This window comes from Chrysochloris asiatica, unplaced genomic scaffold (genome assembly GCF_000296735.1).
Source record: "Chrysochloris asiatica unplaced genomic scaffold, ChrAsi1.0 scaffold00065, whole genome shotgun sequence".
NCBI lineage: Eukaryota > Metazoa > Chordata > Mammalia > Afrosoricida > Chrysochloridae > Chrysochloris > Chrysochloris asiatica.
This window is the reverse complement of record NW_006408583.1, coordinates 13,557,328-13,574,236: the sequence shown is the minus strand read 5'-3', so window position 1 is coordinate 13,574,236 and position 16,909 is coordinate 13,557,328. Positions and strand designations below refer to the sequence as shown.

General features: G+C 37.2%; 1 protein-coding gene across 5 annotated transcripts in view; it reads right to left on the bottom strand.

Annotated features, from left to right (window-relative positions):
* Window positions 1-16,909, bottom strand: part of NFIB (nuclear factor I/B) — a 307,135-nt gene that overhangs the window by 22,744 nt on the left and 267,482 nt on the right. The window contains exons 9-10 of one of the 5 annotated variants that reach the window (XM_006864486.1): window positions 14,702-14,867; window positions 11,421-11,503 (exon numbers count right to left, since the gene is read on the bottom strand). The exons of 3 other annotated variants lie outside the window; for them this stretch is intronic. In XM_006864486.1, the coding sequence (XP_006864548.1) occupies window positions 11,421-11,503; window positions 14,702-14,867 (249 nt within the window). The remainder of the gene's footprint in view (window positions 1-11,420; window positions 11,504-14,701; window positions 14,868-16,909) is intronic. One more of the 5 variants, XM_006864487.1, reaches the window with a different exon arrangement.

Genomic DNA, 16,909 nt, shown 5'->3' with positions numbered 1-16,909 from the left:
TCTTTATGGGACCAGAAAGCCTCTTCTTTCTACCTCGGAGTGACTGTTGTTGTTGTTGTTGTTAAGTGCTGTTGAGTCGGTTCCGACCCATAGCGACCCTGTACAGGGTTTCTGAGGGTGTAAATCTTTACGGGAGTAGAAAGCCTCACCTTTCTCCCGCGAAGCTGCTGGTAGTTTCGAACTGCTGACCTTAAGGTTCGCAGCCCAATTCATAACCACTACGCTACCAGAGCTCGGAGTGACTAGAAGATTCAAATTGCTGACCTTGTGGTTAGCAGCTCAATATGTAAATAGTTAAGGGATGTCGTTGTTAAGTGCCATCAAGTCGGTTCAACTCCATAGGGTTTCCAAGGAGCAGTTGATGGGTTTGAACCACCAGTTAGCAGTCCAGTGCTTACCCTACAGTGCCACAACAAGACTCCATTTAAGGCATTGTTGTTAAGTGCCGTTCAACACTGCACAGAGTTTCCAAGGAGTGGTTGGTAAGCTTGAACTTCACACCTTGCAGTTCAAACCGACCTTTCAGTCCAGTGAATTAACCCACAGTGCCACAGCAGTTGTTAATTCTGTTAGGATCAACTTTGGGTTAGTGTTCACAGGGCTCTCAGCTTAGATTTTTAGAATTTTTCACACAGAAAATATACTTTCATGAAGTAAATATATTTTCAAGTGAAGCTAAGTATCACTCAGTGATTGGCTTTGTAAACAGACAACTGCAAAATATAAATTCTTCTTGATTAGCTGCATGTGTTAACTGGTTAGTATTGTGTGGGTTTGTTTAATTTTTACCACCTTCCCAAATGGGCTATCTTTGATCATAAGCTGAACACTTAAGATCAAAATAATGGGGAGGTTTTTTGTATTTGTTTTTTCCATTTTTCTAGTATAAAAGTAGTTTCAAAGAAGTTAAACTAAATTACAACTATTAAGTTTCAGCTGCATTTAAGATAAATGCAAGCAAATATTTTTCCACCAAAACAAAAAACTATGCTTCAATACATACGTAATCATCACCGAATATAGTGATTTAACATCAATAATTTAATATCAGAGCAGAGAAATTGGTAGGATACTTGTAAGTACTGAATTAATTTCCTTACAATTACTAAAAATATAAGATATTCTGTTAGTCCTGGTTATTTATTTAGAATGTGGACAAGTATCATCAAATGTCTGAGGATGATATGCTGATACAAGCTTGTAATAGAGCTTGTTTTAGTTGGGTTACTTGTCAAATGTTTCTCTTCATGTAGTATTTTAAAATTAATAAACCTTTTGATAAGTGATGATGTGGGTGAGGATCAGGGTGCCATTGAGTTGGTTCTGATTCATAGTGACCCTGTAGAGGGTTTCCGAGGTTATAAATCTGTAAGGGAGCAGAAATCCTCATTATCCTCCTGCTGAGTGGCTAGTGAGTTTAAACTGTCGACCTTGTGGGTAGCAGTCTAATGCTTATCCTGTAGTGCCACCAGGAGAAAACAGCTTTTCACCAGATTCCATGATAGGGATCCCCAAGAATAACAATTTCTAGGAATCCTGTTTGACCAAGAAAGTCTTATTATTGCTGTTGCTAAGTGCTGTCTAGTCAGTTTTGACTCATATGGACCTGTATAAGGGTTCTGAGAAGTAGCTGGTGGGTTTGAACTGCCAACCCTACAGCTAGCAGTCCAGTGTTCTAAACCACCACGCCAACACTCTACGATAGCCCTGACTCAGTGAAATGCCAACACAGGCTAGCTGATGAAAGCCAACAATCAGTTAAGATTCTTTTGGGAAATGTTACGTTTTCTTAATATTAGTATAATTCAGTGTTCCTAATAAAAATCATTTTTACATTATATAATCGGTCTTATCACTTTTGTTTCTGTCCTGTAAGAGCCAGGCTTTGATAATTCAAGTGTCAATTAACTTTTCTTTTCAAGTCCAATCTAAAAATGGTGTTTATTTTAATGATACATAGATACATACTTTTATTTATGTTTTTTTTAAATGTCCTAACTGCAAAGTTTCAATGACACTGAAATGATCTCCCCAAATATTTTTCTGTACAAAAGGAAATTATTTTTCCTCCCTACAGTAACCAAATTTAAAACACCAAATACAAGTTAATTAAGACAATTAAGTTACTGGAGGTAAGGAGCAATACTTTATTTTTGTAACAATAAGGGGTAAGTCAAAAAGTATCACTATAAAATCATAGCAACTATTGATTAACAAAAATACATAATGTGAAATTGTTACTTGTCAACATATTTTCCAACTAGGTCTCTACACTACTGAAAGCAATGTTTCCATCTCTGACTTTCCCCCAAATAATTCTGTGTTCTTCCATTTCCACCACATCAAAATGGCATCCTCAATGAACTAAAATTTTTCTCCTTTTAAATGTTTTTTACACTGGCCCTGAAGGGACAAGATCAGGGCTATAGAGTGGGTAGTATAAGATTTGCCAACAAAATTCTCATAGGACAGCCTCACTACCTGCAAAGTATGACTAGTTATGTTATCGTGATGGAAACAAAGCAATCTCTGGACAACTTTGGGGACATTTTTTCACCAACACTGTTTTCAATTTTCTGAAATTAAAATAGACAGCAGTGATTGTCTTATGTCTTTTGAGAAAATCTATTAAGATTGCCCCTTTGGGAGTCCCAAAAAACACAGTTGCCAAAACCTTCTGAGCTGACCTCTTTGCCTTGAATTTAACTGGCATAGCAGGTCAGCTCAGAAGCCACTGTTTGGATTGGACCTTGCTCTGTGGATCATATTAGTAAATCCAAGACTTGTCCCCAATTATGATTAATTCCATAAAGTTATTTTCATTAGCTTTGATCTTGCTTCAGAGACTGAGGGAAAGATCAGCTCTTTGAGCTAGCTGATCTTTGTGCAATGCTTTCAGCTCCATGTGTACCCAAAGCATGTTGAAGTCAAGATGTCTGCTTAAAATAGAAATTGCTGAGCCATGTCAGGTCCCACCTTCAGTACTTATCACATCAATAATAATTTACTGGTCTTCTTCCACCAGTTTCTGAACTTCAGCCACAGTTTCTTCATTATTGGAGGCTGACGCTCTTCCTTCTTGGCTATTTTCAAGGTCTCCTGGACCTTCCTTAAAATGCTTGATCCATTTAAAAACTATAGATTTATGTGGGGCAGCATTTCTGTAAACCTGTTGCAAAACTTCAATGATTTGGGAAGATTTCCACTTGAGTTTTGTTAAAAATTTGTTACTAGCCCTGACCTCAAAATCATTTTTTTTCCTGTGGCACAAAAAGTATCTTTTTTTTTTAAGGCACCCCAATGAGAACTGAAAGGTCAGCAGTTCAATCTCACCAGATGCTCATCGGAAACCCTATACAGGGTCACTATTGGTCGGAACCAACTTGACAGCACTTAACAACAACAACAACAACCAGACTAATACAAGTGTATTCCTGAGAGAACTTGTCTGCAGTCATTCATGGATCACAGAGACATGACTGAACACATTTTTTTGGGAATAAACCTGTGTATGTATGAACTGGAACTCTGCAGCAATACTTACCAACTTAACCTTGTATAGACTGTTTGACAGATATGATGGTGTGCATCCTCATATAAAATTGCACACACACATATATACCATTTTAACTCTTTCACTGGTATCATCCTACCACTATGGAATTATGTTCTCTAGAAAAATCAAGGCAAAAATGACATTAAAACAAATATGCCTGGATTATAAAAACAAACAAATGGTGAAGAAAACCAGAGGTTTTTTTTCCCAAAATACTGTGGATAAGGAGAAAAGGTTGCAACAGTCCAAGTACGTAAGAAATGAAGGCGCCTTGGTGGTGTGGCTTTTGAGGACTTGGCTGCTGTCCAGAAGATGGAGGATTTGATTGGGAGAAAGCCCTGTGGTGTGCTCCTGTAAAGTTTACAGCCGAGAAAACCCAAGGGCAGTTCTACTCTGTCACGTGTGCTCAATATGAGCTGCAGACCCCTCGACAACACCTAACAACAACAATGTCTACGCAGATGTTCTTGGGGTGAGGTTCCATAGTCTCTGAGAACCTTGTTCCTGGTCCAACTCAAATGAACTTGTCTCGGAAAAACAATCTTGGGGATTATCTGGCTTCCATCAAAACTCTACACAGAGGAAACGCCTAAAAGCTAGATACATGATCCCTTCCTACACTCACAGTCCTGGTGTGGTGCTGTAGGATAAGCACTGGACTGCCAACCACAAGATCAGTGGTTTAAACTCAACAGCCACTCCTCAGAGACCCTATACGGGGTCACTAGGTGTTGGAACTCACTGGACCGCACTTAACAACAACAACACTCCGCTCACTTAATCATGAAAGTAGTTGATAGCCAAAGAGAATCAATATTATTTGTGACTTCTAAGCTAAAGCTTATTTGCTCAAATGAGGGCCCTCCACTGTTGTTAACAAGAACTTTTGTTAAATGCATAGCAATTAGCTTGGGGACAAAGACAGAGGGTAAGCAAAATGTCCTCCTTTGTTAGCCTCAGCAAACAAACTGGATGTACTAACAGTTCCTCAGGATGACAAGGGTTCTCAATTGTACCAATAAACCATTAAACTGTAAACAGCGTAATCAACACAGGCAAATTTACTTTTTCACTTTTTCTTAAGCATACAATGACCCTCTGGGGGAGTATCTTGAAAGGTGTGTTTTATGTTTGCTTAGGTTGCTTCATTTCTTCAGACTGCCACAAGGAAATAGATTTAGGGGTGGTGGAGGTGGGGTAAGGATAGAGTAGACTCAAAAAGACTAATACCCTAATATTCATACTTTCCTACAGACTCTTAGAATTTTGCTACTATTATTGTACGCCATGGAATAAATAAAATGACCTCTAAATGTATAATGTCTAACTTTACTACACCAGCAATGTTGTTAAGTGCCACTGAGTCAGTTCCAACCCACAGTGACCCTGTATAGGGTTTCTAAGGAGCAGCTGGTGCTCAGAATAAAACTGTGCCAAAAGTGGGACTTTAGAAGAAAAGAAAAAAAAAAGTTCCAGATAGTTTGAGTGTCTTAAACTTATTTGTAATGTCGATTTCTGAAGGTCTTTTAATTAGCATAGAACTAAGTGAAATGGGCATGGATAGCTCATGGACTGAATAAACATTAAAAAACAAAAAACAGCAACCATTTCAAAAGCTAGTTGCCACGGAGTCAATCCTGACTCATGGCGACCCCACTGTGCCTGAGACTAGAACTCCCCTCCATGGGATTGATTTTCAATGGCTGCATTTTGGGAAGTAGATCACTGAGCCTTTCTTTCCAGGTGTGTCTGAGTTGACTTGATCCTCTGACTTTTTTGCTAGCAAACAAACATATTAACCATGTCACCACTCAGAGACTCCACACTGACCATCTTAGTTGTTGGCAAGTACTGTCAAGTCAGAGCCAATTCCATAAGCTAATTATTAGAACTTGGAAGTTTTATTAGGAGGCTATTTTTAACTTTAAAATTCAGTTTCAAGGGCACTTGAAGATCATGAATATCAAGCTCACCATTTTTCTTTTCAAGATAAGGGCAAAGTAGAGCAAGACTTAAGGACTTGCCCAAAGTTAAACATGCTCACGGTAGCAGGGAAAACAGAAGCCTCCTGACCCCTAGCCCCTGGTTCTCACCCACAACACCAGTTTATCTGTCATTGATCCTTTCCTACATTATCCTTCCATTGCACCCAACAGTATTTAAGGCTAAACTATCTGCATAGATAACATTTGCAATTTTCTCTACAAGCCTAATTAGATTGGTTTAAATTAATATTTTCAGAAAGGAAGATCAATTTCCCCTTGTGATTTGTCGATTGAAGTGTAAGTTTCCATTAGACATAATTTCATTTTAACATTAATTGGAATAGCTTACCTGGTATCATCCTTTGCTGCCAAGTAAAGTAATAAGTACCTGGTAGATTCGAACTACTGACCTTGCAGTTAGTAGCCCAGCTACACTATCAGGGCTCCTTAGATCATACAAAGTTTTGTTGTTGTTTTTTAAGAATTAGCCAAGAAGGCAAGCATTTGCATAACCATTATTTTGACTGAAACTTCCTTTAAATGGATTTTCCTCCAGCTTGCATACGTGAAAAGTGACCTCTTATCCATTTTTGTTGTTAAGTGCCATTCAGTCAGTTTTGACCCATAGCAACCCTGAATAGGGTTTCCCAGGAGCAGCTGGTGAGCTTGAACCACCGACTTTGCAGTTCAAATGGCTTTGCAGTCTGGCGCATTAACCCACAGCGCCACACTAGGACTCCATTTACATATCTGCTAAGAAGTCATGTGATAGAGTTTTATGTCAAGCTGTCAGTTATGATCAGAGGCTCATTAAGAACTGCCCAAGTATGGAGAGTCTGTTTCCTGACTATTGAAAAGTCTTGTTGATAGTCCACTCGTGTCCTTTCAATTGCTTGCCTCTGATAAACACTGTTTCCAGTGATTGAAATATACCAAGATTTGCCTTTGCCATTTACTAGAACAAATATTCTAAAGGGAACTAACATCTTAGTTAAATAACAACAACAATAAATCCTACAGAGGAAATTCCTTTTTAGAGTTTTTTTTTTTTTTTTTTTCTGGCATGGGGGTGGGGTAACAGAAATTTTCAGCCTAACGCATAACAGAAAATTTCAGTGTAATGCAACTTCCAGTTTTCAATTATATCAAGAAAAATGTTGAAATTATTTCTATATAGGGTAGCCTAGTAATTGACATTGAAAGTAAAGCATCATGTGGTCATGCAAGAGGCGTAGCATGCTGAAGCTCAAGCAGCAGTAAAACCCATGCAGTTAAAATAAAGAAGGCAAAGCTTGGACCGACCAGGCCGGCCATTCATTAGTTCTAGCAGGAGGTGTATATATATAGTCAGTAGATTGTCACTCTTAAATTATGAAAATAATGTCTTATAATGTATAAATCCAGCTCCCTTGACTGCTGTCTCACTTATATTTACTTAGTGACCTCCTATTTATTCCATCTAAAATCTTGAATCTATATCAAACATTAATGTGCACTCTAATAGCTCTTTTGAAGAATACTCTTTCCCCCCCCCCCACAACTTCCTAAGTCTTCTTTTCTTGGAGGAATATTTATAAACAGGGACAAGATGGAGGCGAACTTGTCTCCAGAGGATGGGCCAGGGAGTGTGGATAGTGTTAAACAGGTCCTCCACATAGGCAAAGAGAAAGTTCCTAAGAAGGTCTGAAGGTTCAATGTGGCCCAGGTGGCCAGCAGGGCCTGGACAGTTCTGGGCTGGACCCTCATCAGGCCAGGTCAGCGGTGAGTGAGCTCAACTGCTTGAAGAATTCTACTCTTTCTATTTAGTAAGAAGCTTCTTTTCTACAAACTTTTGTTTCAACTTACGATAATGCTTTTTAAAATGTTTTTGTTAACGTATAATAGTAAGGACATGTGCTTTTATTATGACCCTACCATCAAATATAATGGTGATAATTAAATTAACTTGATCCTCTTATATTACAAAACGTTCTATGATGGTAAAGAAAGAAGGCCTAGAATTAGCAAATTCATTATGAGGTTGACTAAAAAAGGAATAGGTGCTAATTCAAGTAGGTTGCATCATTATCTATTTATATTATAATTGATAGATAAGATTATTAATAGTTTTTGTCTTTTGTAAGCAACACTCCAAACTCTGCAGGATAATCTGTATTTTCTCCAGGAATAAAAGCTGAGAAATGTGGTTTCTCTGTTGCCTGTGTGTTCATAACAGACAAGGAATGACGTCCTCAACATTTATGAAAAATTTCCAAATTATAACATGACATTCATTTCTCAGCAGAGACTGAGTTCAGTTCATTAAAGCAGACCCCAAAGTTCTTCAAGCCACCACACCATCTTCCAAGAGAAAAGTTAAAGAAGAATGAAGTTCTAGTTGAAGTTCTGACTTTAAGATTTCCCATATGCCCAAAGTGAGTGTATGATTCCAAAGACAGTCTAGTTACAAACCCTGAACAGCACCCAAGATTGTGTTAAAAGAGAAAGGAAAATTTTTAAGTAAAGTCTGGATTAGCTGAAATGAACCAATAATCATAACTGATTTAAAAGGATTGTTTCTTAATGGAAAATCAACAGTCAGTATAAATTTATCTTTTTAAAGCATCCTCCTGATTATATGATATCATTATTTAGAATCAAATGAGATACCATATTTACACTGATGGGAGAAATTCTGGTGTCAGAAAAAAACTAAGATTTGAAGAGTCAGCAAACAACCTGTACTAATCAGCCATAATCATCATAAAAAGGAGCACAAAGTCATATAATTACTAATAATAATTGCTTGTGTACCAAGTAGATGGGTATAAAAGCATACACTTTTAATATTCACATTTGTCAATGGGAACGTATTACTCTAACAGTATACAGGGATCCTTTTAATATTTTCTATATTAATTGAAGAATGCCAGGATCCTTATGAGTTAGGAATGACCATATTGAAAGTTTCGCCTATGTGCCATTTTGTGAAGAGATTATTATTTATAAGGGAGTCAAAATTTTTCATCTATCTTAAATTTATTGTTAACTCTAATTTATGTAGGCTATATTAAAGTTCCTTTCTAGGGAAAAAAATCGCACTTAACAATGCACATCAATACTTTTCATAACCTAAACGGATAAATCTTTATAAAGCAGTTGCCAACGAAGTGAAGAATGTACCTGGTGACAATATTGATTCGTAAAGGGTCATGTATTATAAAGGCGATAGAGAAGGCTTCAAAGACCTCTCCAAGACTAAAACCATTGCCTTTCTAATTTTGAATTTCTCCTGGCTAATATAAAATGATTGATTGCCTTTATTTCATGTACTCCTTAATTTTCCTTTTCATTCATCACTGAGTGCTTTAAACCCAATGCATTTAGAACCTGCCGTTAGAAGAGTGGTCTCCTTTAAATCTTTGTAAAGTAATGAAAGGACACAGTAAATCAATCTCATTTCTGTTGCAGCAAAGGGTAACCTTTACTCCACTCAAGTCACTGAAACTATTTCTGTTGTAACTTTCCTGAGTAGTAAACCTAAAATTTCATCTCTGAGATACTTTTAAAACGTAAAAGGTAAGACGCAATAGGCTTTTCATTGGCATCTTAGTGTATTAATATGCAGATATATTAGGGTATGATGTGCAGATATATTTATTTTATGCATGCCTCAAAACTCTTGTTCATTATGAACTTGGCATCTCAGGCTTCTTGTATTCATAAAGTAGCACTGGCTTTCATTATATGGAGAATACACTGTCGGTTTGCACGGTATTCAAAATTGAACATTATGTTCTTAGCTGAGAAGTTGATACTTTTTTGGGTTTTTTTTTCTGCCAAGAATAAATGTACATCGTATCTCCCAACCACATTTGGCTGAGCAGTATATTTACACTGTAAGTGGTCTTCACTTGACACTGCCCACTTAAAAACAAGTGGTGGTCTTTGATGAACAGTTTGTATTTCTGGAACTCATATTTTATTCAATTAAAATTTGATCAGAACTCTCTTGATCTACATCAAGATTTATATGTGTATGATGCTAACTTAGTTCTTCTGCTTTATCTTTAGATATGTGAACAGAGAAGAATTGTTACATTGATGAACTGTTGTTTTGTGATCAAAATTATATGAGGCTCCAAAGTCATCGTTGATTAGAAAAGGGAGAGGGGAAGATTGCTTCAAAATACATGGATTGGTTAGAAAATTCTAAATGTGTCTGAGGCTAAAGGTTTAAAAACTAAAGTCGTGTTTTTATGAATTAAAAATTAACTGGAAATTGGTGATATGTCATAAAGAATAATGAAAGTCCCAAGACAAAAATATTTCTGAAAATAAGTGGAGTGATTTTTTAAAAGAACAAGTAAACCTATAAACCCTGCATGTTTTTTTTTTTAAAAAACAAGACAAACACAATGAGCACATACATTTGTCAAACAGAACCATATTATAGTAATTATAACACATTCTATATTACAGCAATTTTAGAGGTGAAAAAAAAAGAAAAAAAAAAGGCAACATTCCAGAGAATTATGTTGAAAAACCAATGGCTAGCAAAACCACTAATTGTTATTTGGTATTTTCATAACTGTATACAGATGTTTTCAGTTAGTTCTCACTCTTTTGTTTTGTTTTGTCTTGCTTTTTTAAAATCTGGCAAAATGTCAAGTATCTTGAAAAAGTTCTCATCTTTATGATTTCCTCTGAACGCGGCATGCCATGGCCTTTCATCTATGAAGTCGGCCACCTGAGCTGCAACTTGGAAGGTCTCGAGAATTCCACAGTGCAGTACAGCTAAGACGATGACTAGAAATAGAGCTATGCAGAAAACTTGAGAATAAAAGGAGCAGGCGTGAGCATCTGTGCTGAATTCCTACAAGGGAGCTTTCAAAAGTTCATGGAAAAATGGAATTTAAAATAATGATTTTTTTCCAGGAACTTTTTGAAGTCCTCTCATACAAAAGTTAGATATACAACTTATAAATGAAAAACAAGGTAGATAATGCTCTTTTTCATTGTAGTTCTTCCCTATAAAATATTCTACACACAATTAATTTCAAGCTGCTTTGGATCAAAACTTGTGAGCACCAAACATATCATATGCCTGATAAAATACCTCGAAATTATGAAATGTTTAGAATTATATCTGTCATCCTGTAGCTTGGATTGTGGGATTTTTTACCCATGTTTTTGATGACTAATTTGCTGATAAGCCACCATTAATCTGGGCTGTATATTTTCCCAGTTTGGGTAAGCACTTCATTTGCATTAAATTTACAGCATTAATGAGATGTGAAATTTAAAATGCTACTTGAAATATAAATGATGTAAGAAAGCAGAACCAAAAAAAAAAAAAAAGAAAAGAAAAACGTTTTATCACAATCTGAAACCAGTAAATCAATTTAAACCTATTAAAACAGGAAAGATGTGTCGCCTAAGATTTTGGCTTTGTAACCCATTTAATGGGACTAAAACACAAAAGTGAGGGTAAAACAGCTGGAAAATATGAAAGAGCTCAAAAATGCAAATGTGTCTTGCTTCTACGCTAATTGGCTGTTTAGGTCAATCTTCAACGTTTGTCTTGGAAAGCTAGACGCTAGTAAGCTCTTGATAGCCAAGACTGAGAACTATAATGTTTGATTGAAACACTCTAGTTTATGGATGTTATCAATATGGGCGACAGAGATAGAAATGGTCATGAGCCACCTTGAGAAACCCTGTTCAGAAAGGCGAGAAACAAAAGATAAATGAGAAAATATTTTGAAAAACGAAATGATCAATTTCTGTCTCCTAAGCCCCAGAAGCCCCCTTTGAGTCCAGAGCTGAGAGGCAGCGTGGAGACAAGCACCGATGTGAAAGCATGGCTACACCATTACACCTGGGTGAAACTTGCCCACCTGTTGCTGATGTAGGAAGGATGGGTCTCTTGGGCTTAGTCCCACATATCGATTGGCTTGAGATGTGCCTGAGGCTGTGTAGGCTGATTAAGGAAGAACAAAAACAAAGATAAAAATTGTGAACTACAGAATGAACACCCTGTCCATGTATAAGAAACCCAGAGATGTGGGATTCACAACCAAAACCAAAAGTCTCCATTTCTCTTCTCTTTTGTCTGAATGAATACCAAGTGACAGAAAAGAAATGGTGGCTGACTAACAATCAACTAGTTTACAACCCCGCCCCCTCCCCCAATAGCACCTAACCAGTAAGCCATATCCCATTCTTTGCAGTGGGCATCTCACACTTATGTGCTCTTAACTACAGAAGTACCAAGGATTGACTACATAGAAAGATCCTTCGCCTCACTGTACCTTTTTACTGGAAATGTGTTGTCTAATAATGAAATAATCAATGAAGGCAAAAGCAGACTGAAAGTCTGTCAGGAAAAAGTGAAGGTTTTTTAATAATGGTATTTAAGCAGATGTGCTTGATGATGTGGGGTGGAAGATGTTTCGCTTAAGAGCAAAGGTAATCTAACATTACTCCTATGAAGCAACAGCCTATTTTTGCTGTATTGTGTAACATGATATAATTCAGTATTTTATTTAATGTGAAAATGACCTGATTTCTGATAGAGGTGTTTTAGAAAGATAAAAAATTAAAAATTAAAATTTTTGTTTTCTGAAAATACAAGAAATCAGTTTTTTGTAACTGGGAGAGGAAGAGGTTGATGGCATTTAAAAAATACTTTGCCACCAAGTAGTAAATACATATGATGAATGCTAACTGATCACTTCTCTTGCTGAGCACTATTTATTTTGCTGAGCAGTCTTTGCTCTCACCTTGCAAGCACGTTTTGGTCCAAGTGCTTTTTGGTACTGAGTGAATTTTTCACAGAAAATTCTCTCCTATTGCTAATTTTTTTCCCTTTCTTTATGAAAGGAATATATGTAATGTACTTATTTTTACCCTAGCACTAAAAAGCTCTTACTGCTCCATGTTGGAATAAACAGACCAACATCTGGACCATAGATTTACATTTATCATTCTGAAGTTAGCTTTGTTTAAAACTATTAATGAGGAATCTACACATTCATTTTAAATTGATTTTTTAAAGAAAATCAGTACATGAATTGTACCATGCTCATTTGAAGAACAGGAGAACCTGATCCATTGAGGTTTGTTTTGTCTTAAGGCCAATTTCTTTAAAAAGAAAAAGAAAAATTGAAGATGTCGACAACTCATCTTCTTATTACTTCTGAATTAAGTGTTCCTGCAAGAGTTGCTGTGAGCAGCTGGTGGCCTCTATTAGGTCTCCAGGCTTCTGGGAACCAACAAAGAGCATGGATACCAGAGACAGTCACCCATTGAGTGGGATGGAGTCTGTACTAACCTGCCTTTCCTACCATGAAAAAGAGATTGCCTTGGCCTTGCTATTTTCTTTCATTTTATTGACTTATCAATTGAATGACCAGTTTCTTATCATTGGTGCCTGGAGAAATGGAGCTACAAGTTAATTTGTTTATAGAAAAGAAAACTACTTGCTAGCTTTTTTTTTTTTATTAGGAGTGAAAAATGGAAAGATGTAGTCATCTCTATAGTCAAGATATTCCTTTTCACTATTTTATCATTTCAATAGATCCGTTCCTTTTCTGATCAACCTGCTTGTGAGTGTAAACCAATTCATTAACACACCAAAAGGAGCTGTGGCCATTTGGGTGTGGCCGTCTCCTGAATGTCATCTATGAATGTTACTAGTAACATCTGGTAAGTTTCTGTTACCAGCTTTTAATCATTTACCCTATGACAGACTTGTACTAGTTTTTAAGTGTGTTTTGTGTGTGTATTTCACATTGCTTTTATTTAAAATGCTGACTTTGTTTACCCAAAGATTAAATGGCATCACTTAAAAAAAAAAAAATTGGACACATTGCTTTAGTGACTATAATGTACATAAGCTAATATTTAGGAGAACTTTAGTCTCCTTGACTGGATTTCATCCAACTGTGCATTCTAGAAAATAGTCACTAGTAAAGAACAAATTACTAAATATCAATGATTATTCATAGGCATTGTAAACCTCTATGGACTTATTCATGAAATTTGAGGGGGAAAAAATGACAAATTTTCTGTCAAATGACAAATATTCAAAGCACTGCCCATTTTAGGAGGAGATGGTTAGATAGGGTTCCTCCAGGGTCTTTCAGAAGCCACAAATAGAGGACATTACCAATGGCTGGGAAAGGATGAGCCGAGCCAACGGTACCTCTGGAATGCCACACAGGAATTCCTAGAGCCTGGGAATTGTCTTTGCTCTCTGAGAAACAACAACAACAAGAAGAAAACAAAAACAAACAAACAAAAAACCCAGGTCATGTTTTAGAGATATGGACAATTGATGGGGAGTATGTTGGTTCCTCCTGACTGAGGTCCTGTTCAGTCCACGTTACCAACTTGGACACACCAGATCCTGTTCTAATAAGCCAGCAGTTTGGGTGAAGCCAATTGAAAATGAATGCCTTGTCCACTTCTGCATAGTCTTTGTAGAGAAGCCAAGGGGATAGTTTGGTCCAGGAGTACAGGTGCCACGTAAGCGCACTGGCAAAAAGTCTCTGACATTTAAGATGTCACAACCATGTAAAAAAGCAGCATCGGAAGTACCATGAGAGGTAAAATCATAAAAAAAAAGAAAGTTTGCAGATAATAAAAGTGCCAGTAGTTGACATGTGCCTGCTACTCAGCTTTGAAGTGTTCTTGTCTGTCCCCAACACTGTGTGACTGTTTCTAACCATGGCATAACCTACAGAAATGTAACCATGCAAATATCTTACAGAGGTTATTGCCTCAGTCAGTCTTGTGAAGGGCTGTGAAGCCTAGAGGAATGCTTCAATAAGTAACAATTCTCTAATCTGTCTCTGGGTGACATAAAACCCTTGTACACTGTGTTATGTTATTCCAGTGCAATTTAGACCTCGAACAAGCAGGCATGACTGATTATTTTGTAATAGCTGTTTACTCAAATAAACAAGCTTCTCCCTTTTCAAATAGGATGCACTGATTGAAATTTGATAAGAGAGAGCATGTACTAGCCAGGCCACAGCCATGTCTGCCAGTTCCACATAAATGAGAAATCTCCATCTGCTGGGGTAGTTGGAAAAGTTGCTCTGTTTTCCACCTTGGATCAGATATCCAATGGTGCCTTCGATGGACATTTCTCATTTCCTACAGAAATACTTACTGGTTTTTGTAGGTGAAGCTGCCTCACCTTCAGTGGATGTAGTGATGGGTTTAGTATCTGTCATGGTCAGGGTCACAGGCCGCACTGCACTGGGATGGGGAGAGGGTGCCAAGACAGGAGTGAAATGGCCAGGCATTTTCCCTACTACTTGACCACTGCTGTTAGGCTACAAAACAAAAACAGAATGCCGGGTGAAACAATCCAAAAGGTAGTCATCTCATCCAAAAACTCCACTCTACACTCTGCCACGTAGACCTGCTGAGTGTGCAACATTGCCACACGGTCTGGGCTGCTCTGAAGTCTGAGCCAGAGTGGCCAGTCAGTGGTTAGTAGCAATAAGAATCAGCAGCATTTAAGAGAGGTTTTACATCTTCAAAGCACTTTCTATAGGTTCATTTGTCTTTACAACACCTGTGAAATTCAGGTTCACTTGGTCCTTTTATTTAGTAGGCTAGGAAACTCAAGTGAAGATCTAAATGCTTAGTCCAAGGATAAAATGGAAGCCTTGCTGAGCTAGCTGGAGTTAGAACACAGCGCTTCCTTATTCTCTGTTCTTCATTCTCCACAATGACTCAGCCTTGGCTTCAGGAACGGTTCTCACCTAAATGATGGTATCACTGATAAAAGGGAACACACGAAGATCTGGGAAATTAAACACAACAAACACTAGCGTTAAACCTCCAGGCCCATTCTTCTGCCTTCAAAGACTGTCTCTCACACACACTCACAAACACAATTTAGACTCTAGAATCTCAATCAGACCTCTGGCGATTTACTCATACCAGCAGACAGAAAGAGATCGAAAGCCTCTAAAATATCCGCTCCACACAATGATATAAAAAAGTGAACTAGGACTGAACTTAGACCTACAAGTAAAAGATTTTGAAAGTAAATTAAAATGTACTGAAGTGAAATAGAGAACCAACACATATATATTATTATTTCATTTACTCTTCCACCGATGTACATGAAGAGTTACATATAATATCCATTTTTGTCATTTGTGGGAATTCACTCAGAAAATCCCCTGGACAATGACAGAAATGATCTATATTTAGTTCCTTGGTACAAAGAGTGTTTACATGGTGGGAGAAAAAATCATGGAATATATTTTTCTACACAGACAATGCTGTTTTTTATTACACTCATGTTGGGATTCTCCATCGTATCATGTGCATTCCAATTTGCTGGGATGCTCTTCTCTACACAGATTTAGTCTTTATCATCTAAACTATTCAATGGCAGGAGGGCAACGGAGCAGAACATTTATCTAAATACCTTTACGTAAACTACAAGTAGACAGTTTTGTAGAGAAAAGATGCATAGCAAACAAGACTTAAATCTTGTGACTTAGAGACACGAGTTATGTCTCTGGATAAGTTCTTCAGAGGTTGTTATTATTTATTCCAGAAATAAAAGGAACTTCTTGAATATCCTGACTATTCATTGTGTGTAATTTTAGGTATTTAAACATTATGTCAGGAAAATGGAACATAGTTTTTCCTCTGTGGAAACCTATGGGCGGGTTATATCTTAAACTAAGTTTACTAAAAATATTCAATTGAACAGCATGACTGTCTCACTACAACTGAGCAGCAATAATACAACGAATCTTCAAATTGCTGTGGGGAGGAAAAGGTATCTCAATTGCTTGACTTAACAATCAAAACCAGTGCAGTGCTGTTGTACATTGGGAAGGAACCATTTGTTGGAAGAGCACGGGTACTCATTTTCTTCAACATCTAGAGCAAAAAAAGGTGAATACCAACAGTTCTATTTTGAAACACAAATAAATTGATTTTGGGCTGGAGTTAAAAAATCAAAGCAGATATAACATTCCTACAAAAACAAATGTGAAGCTTAGTATAAAGATCCCATTTTTCCTTTCAAAGGGAAAATGTAGCTTGTTGCTAAAGCTACCTTCAACTTTGGGTTAGCTGAACTTTACAAATGACTGCTTTCCATATTCTCCTCAAGAAAGAAGAAAGATCTCAGTTTATCATTGGCGGTGCACTCACTCAGTGGCAAAAATGTTTCTGGATTCAGTGTTTACCAGGATTTCTTTTATTCTCTTTTTTGAGAGCACCTACCTGAAGAGAGTAGAATAAAAGCAGAAAGACTGTTATTTCTAGAAAATGCTGCCACAGAATTGGATACTGCCCTGCCCCTTCTGGAAGGTTTTGTCCACTGGAATGGAGCCACAATCCA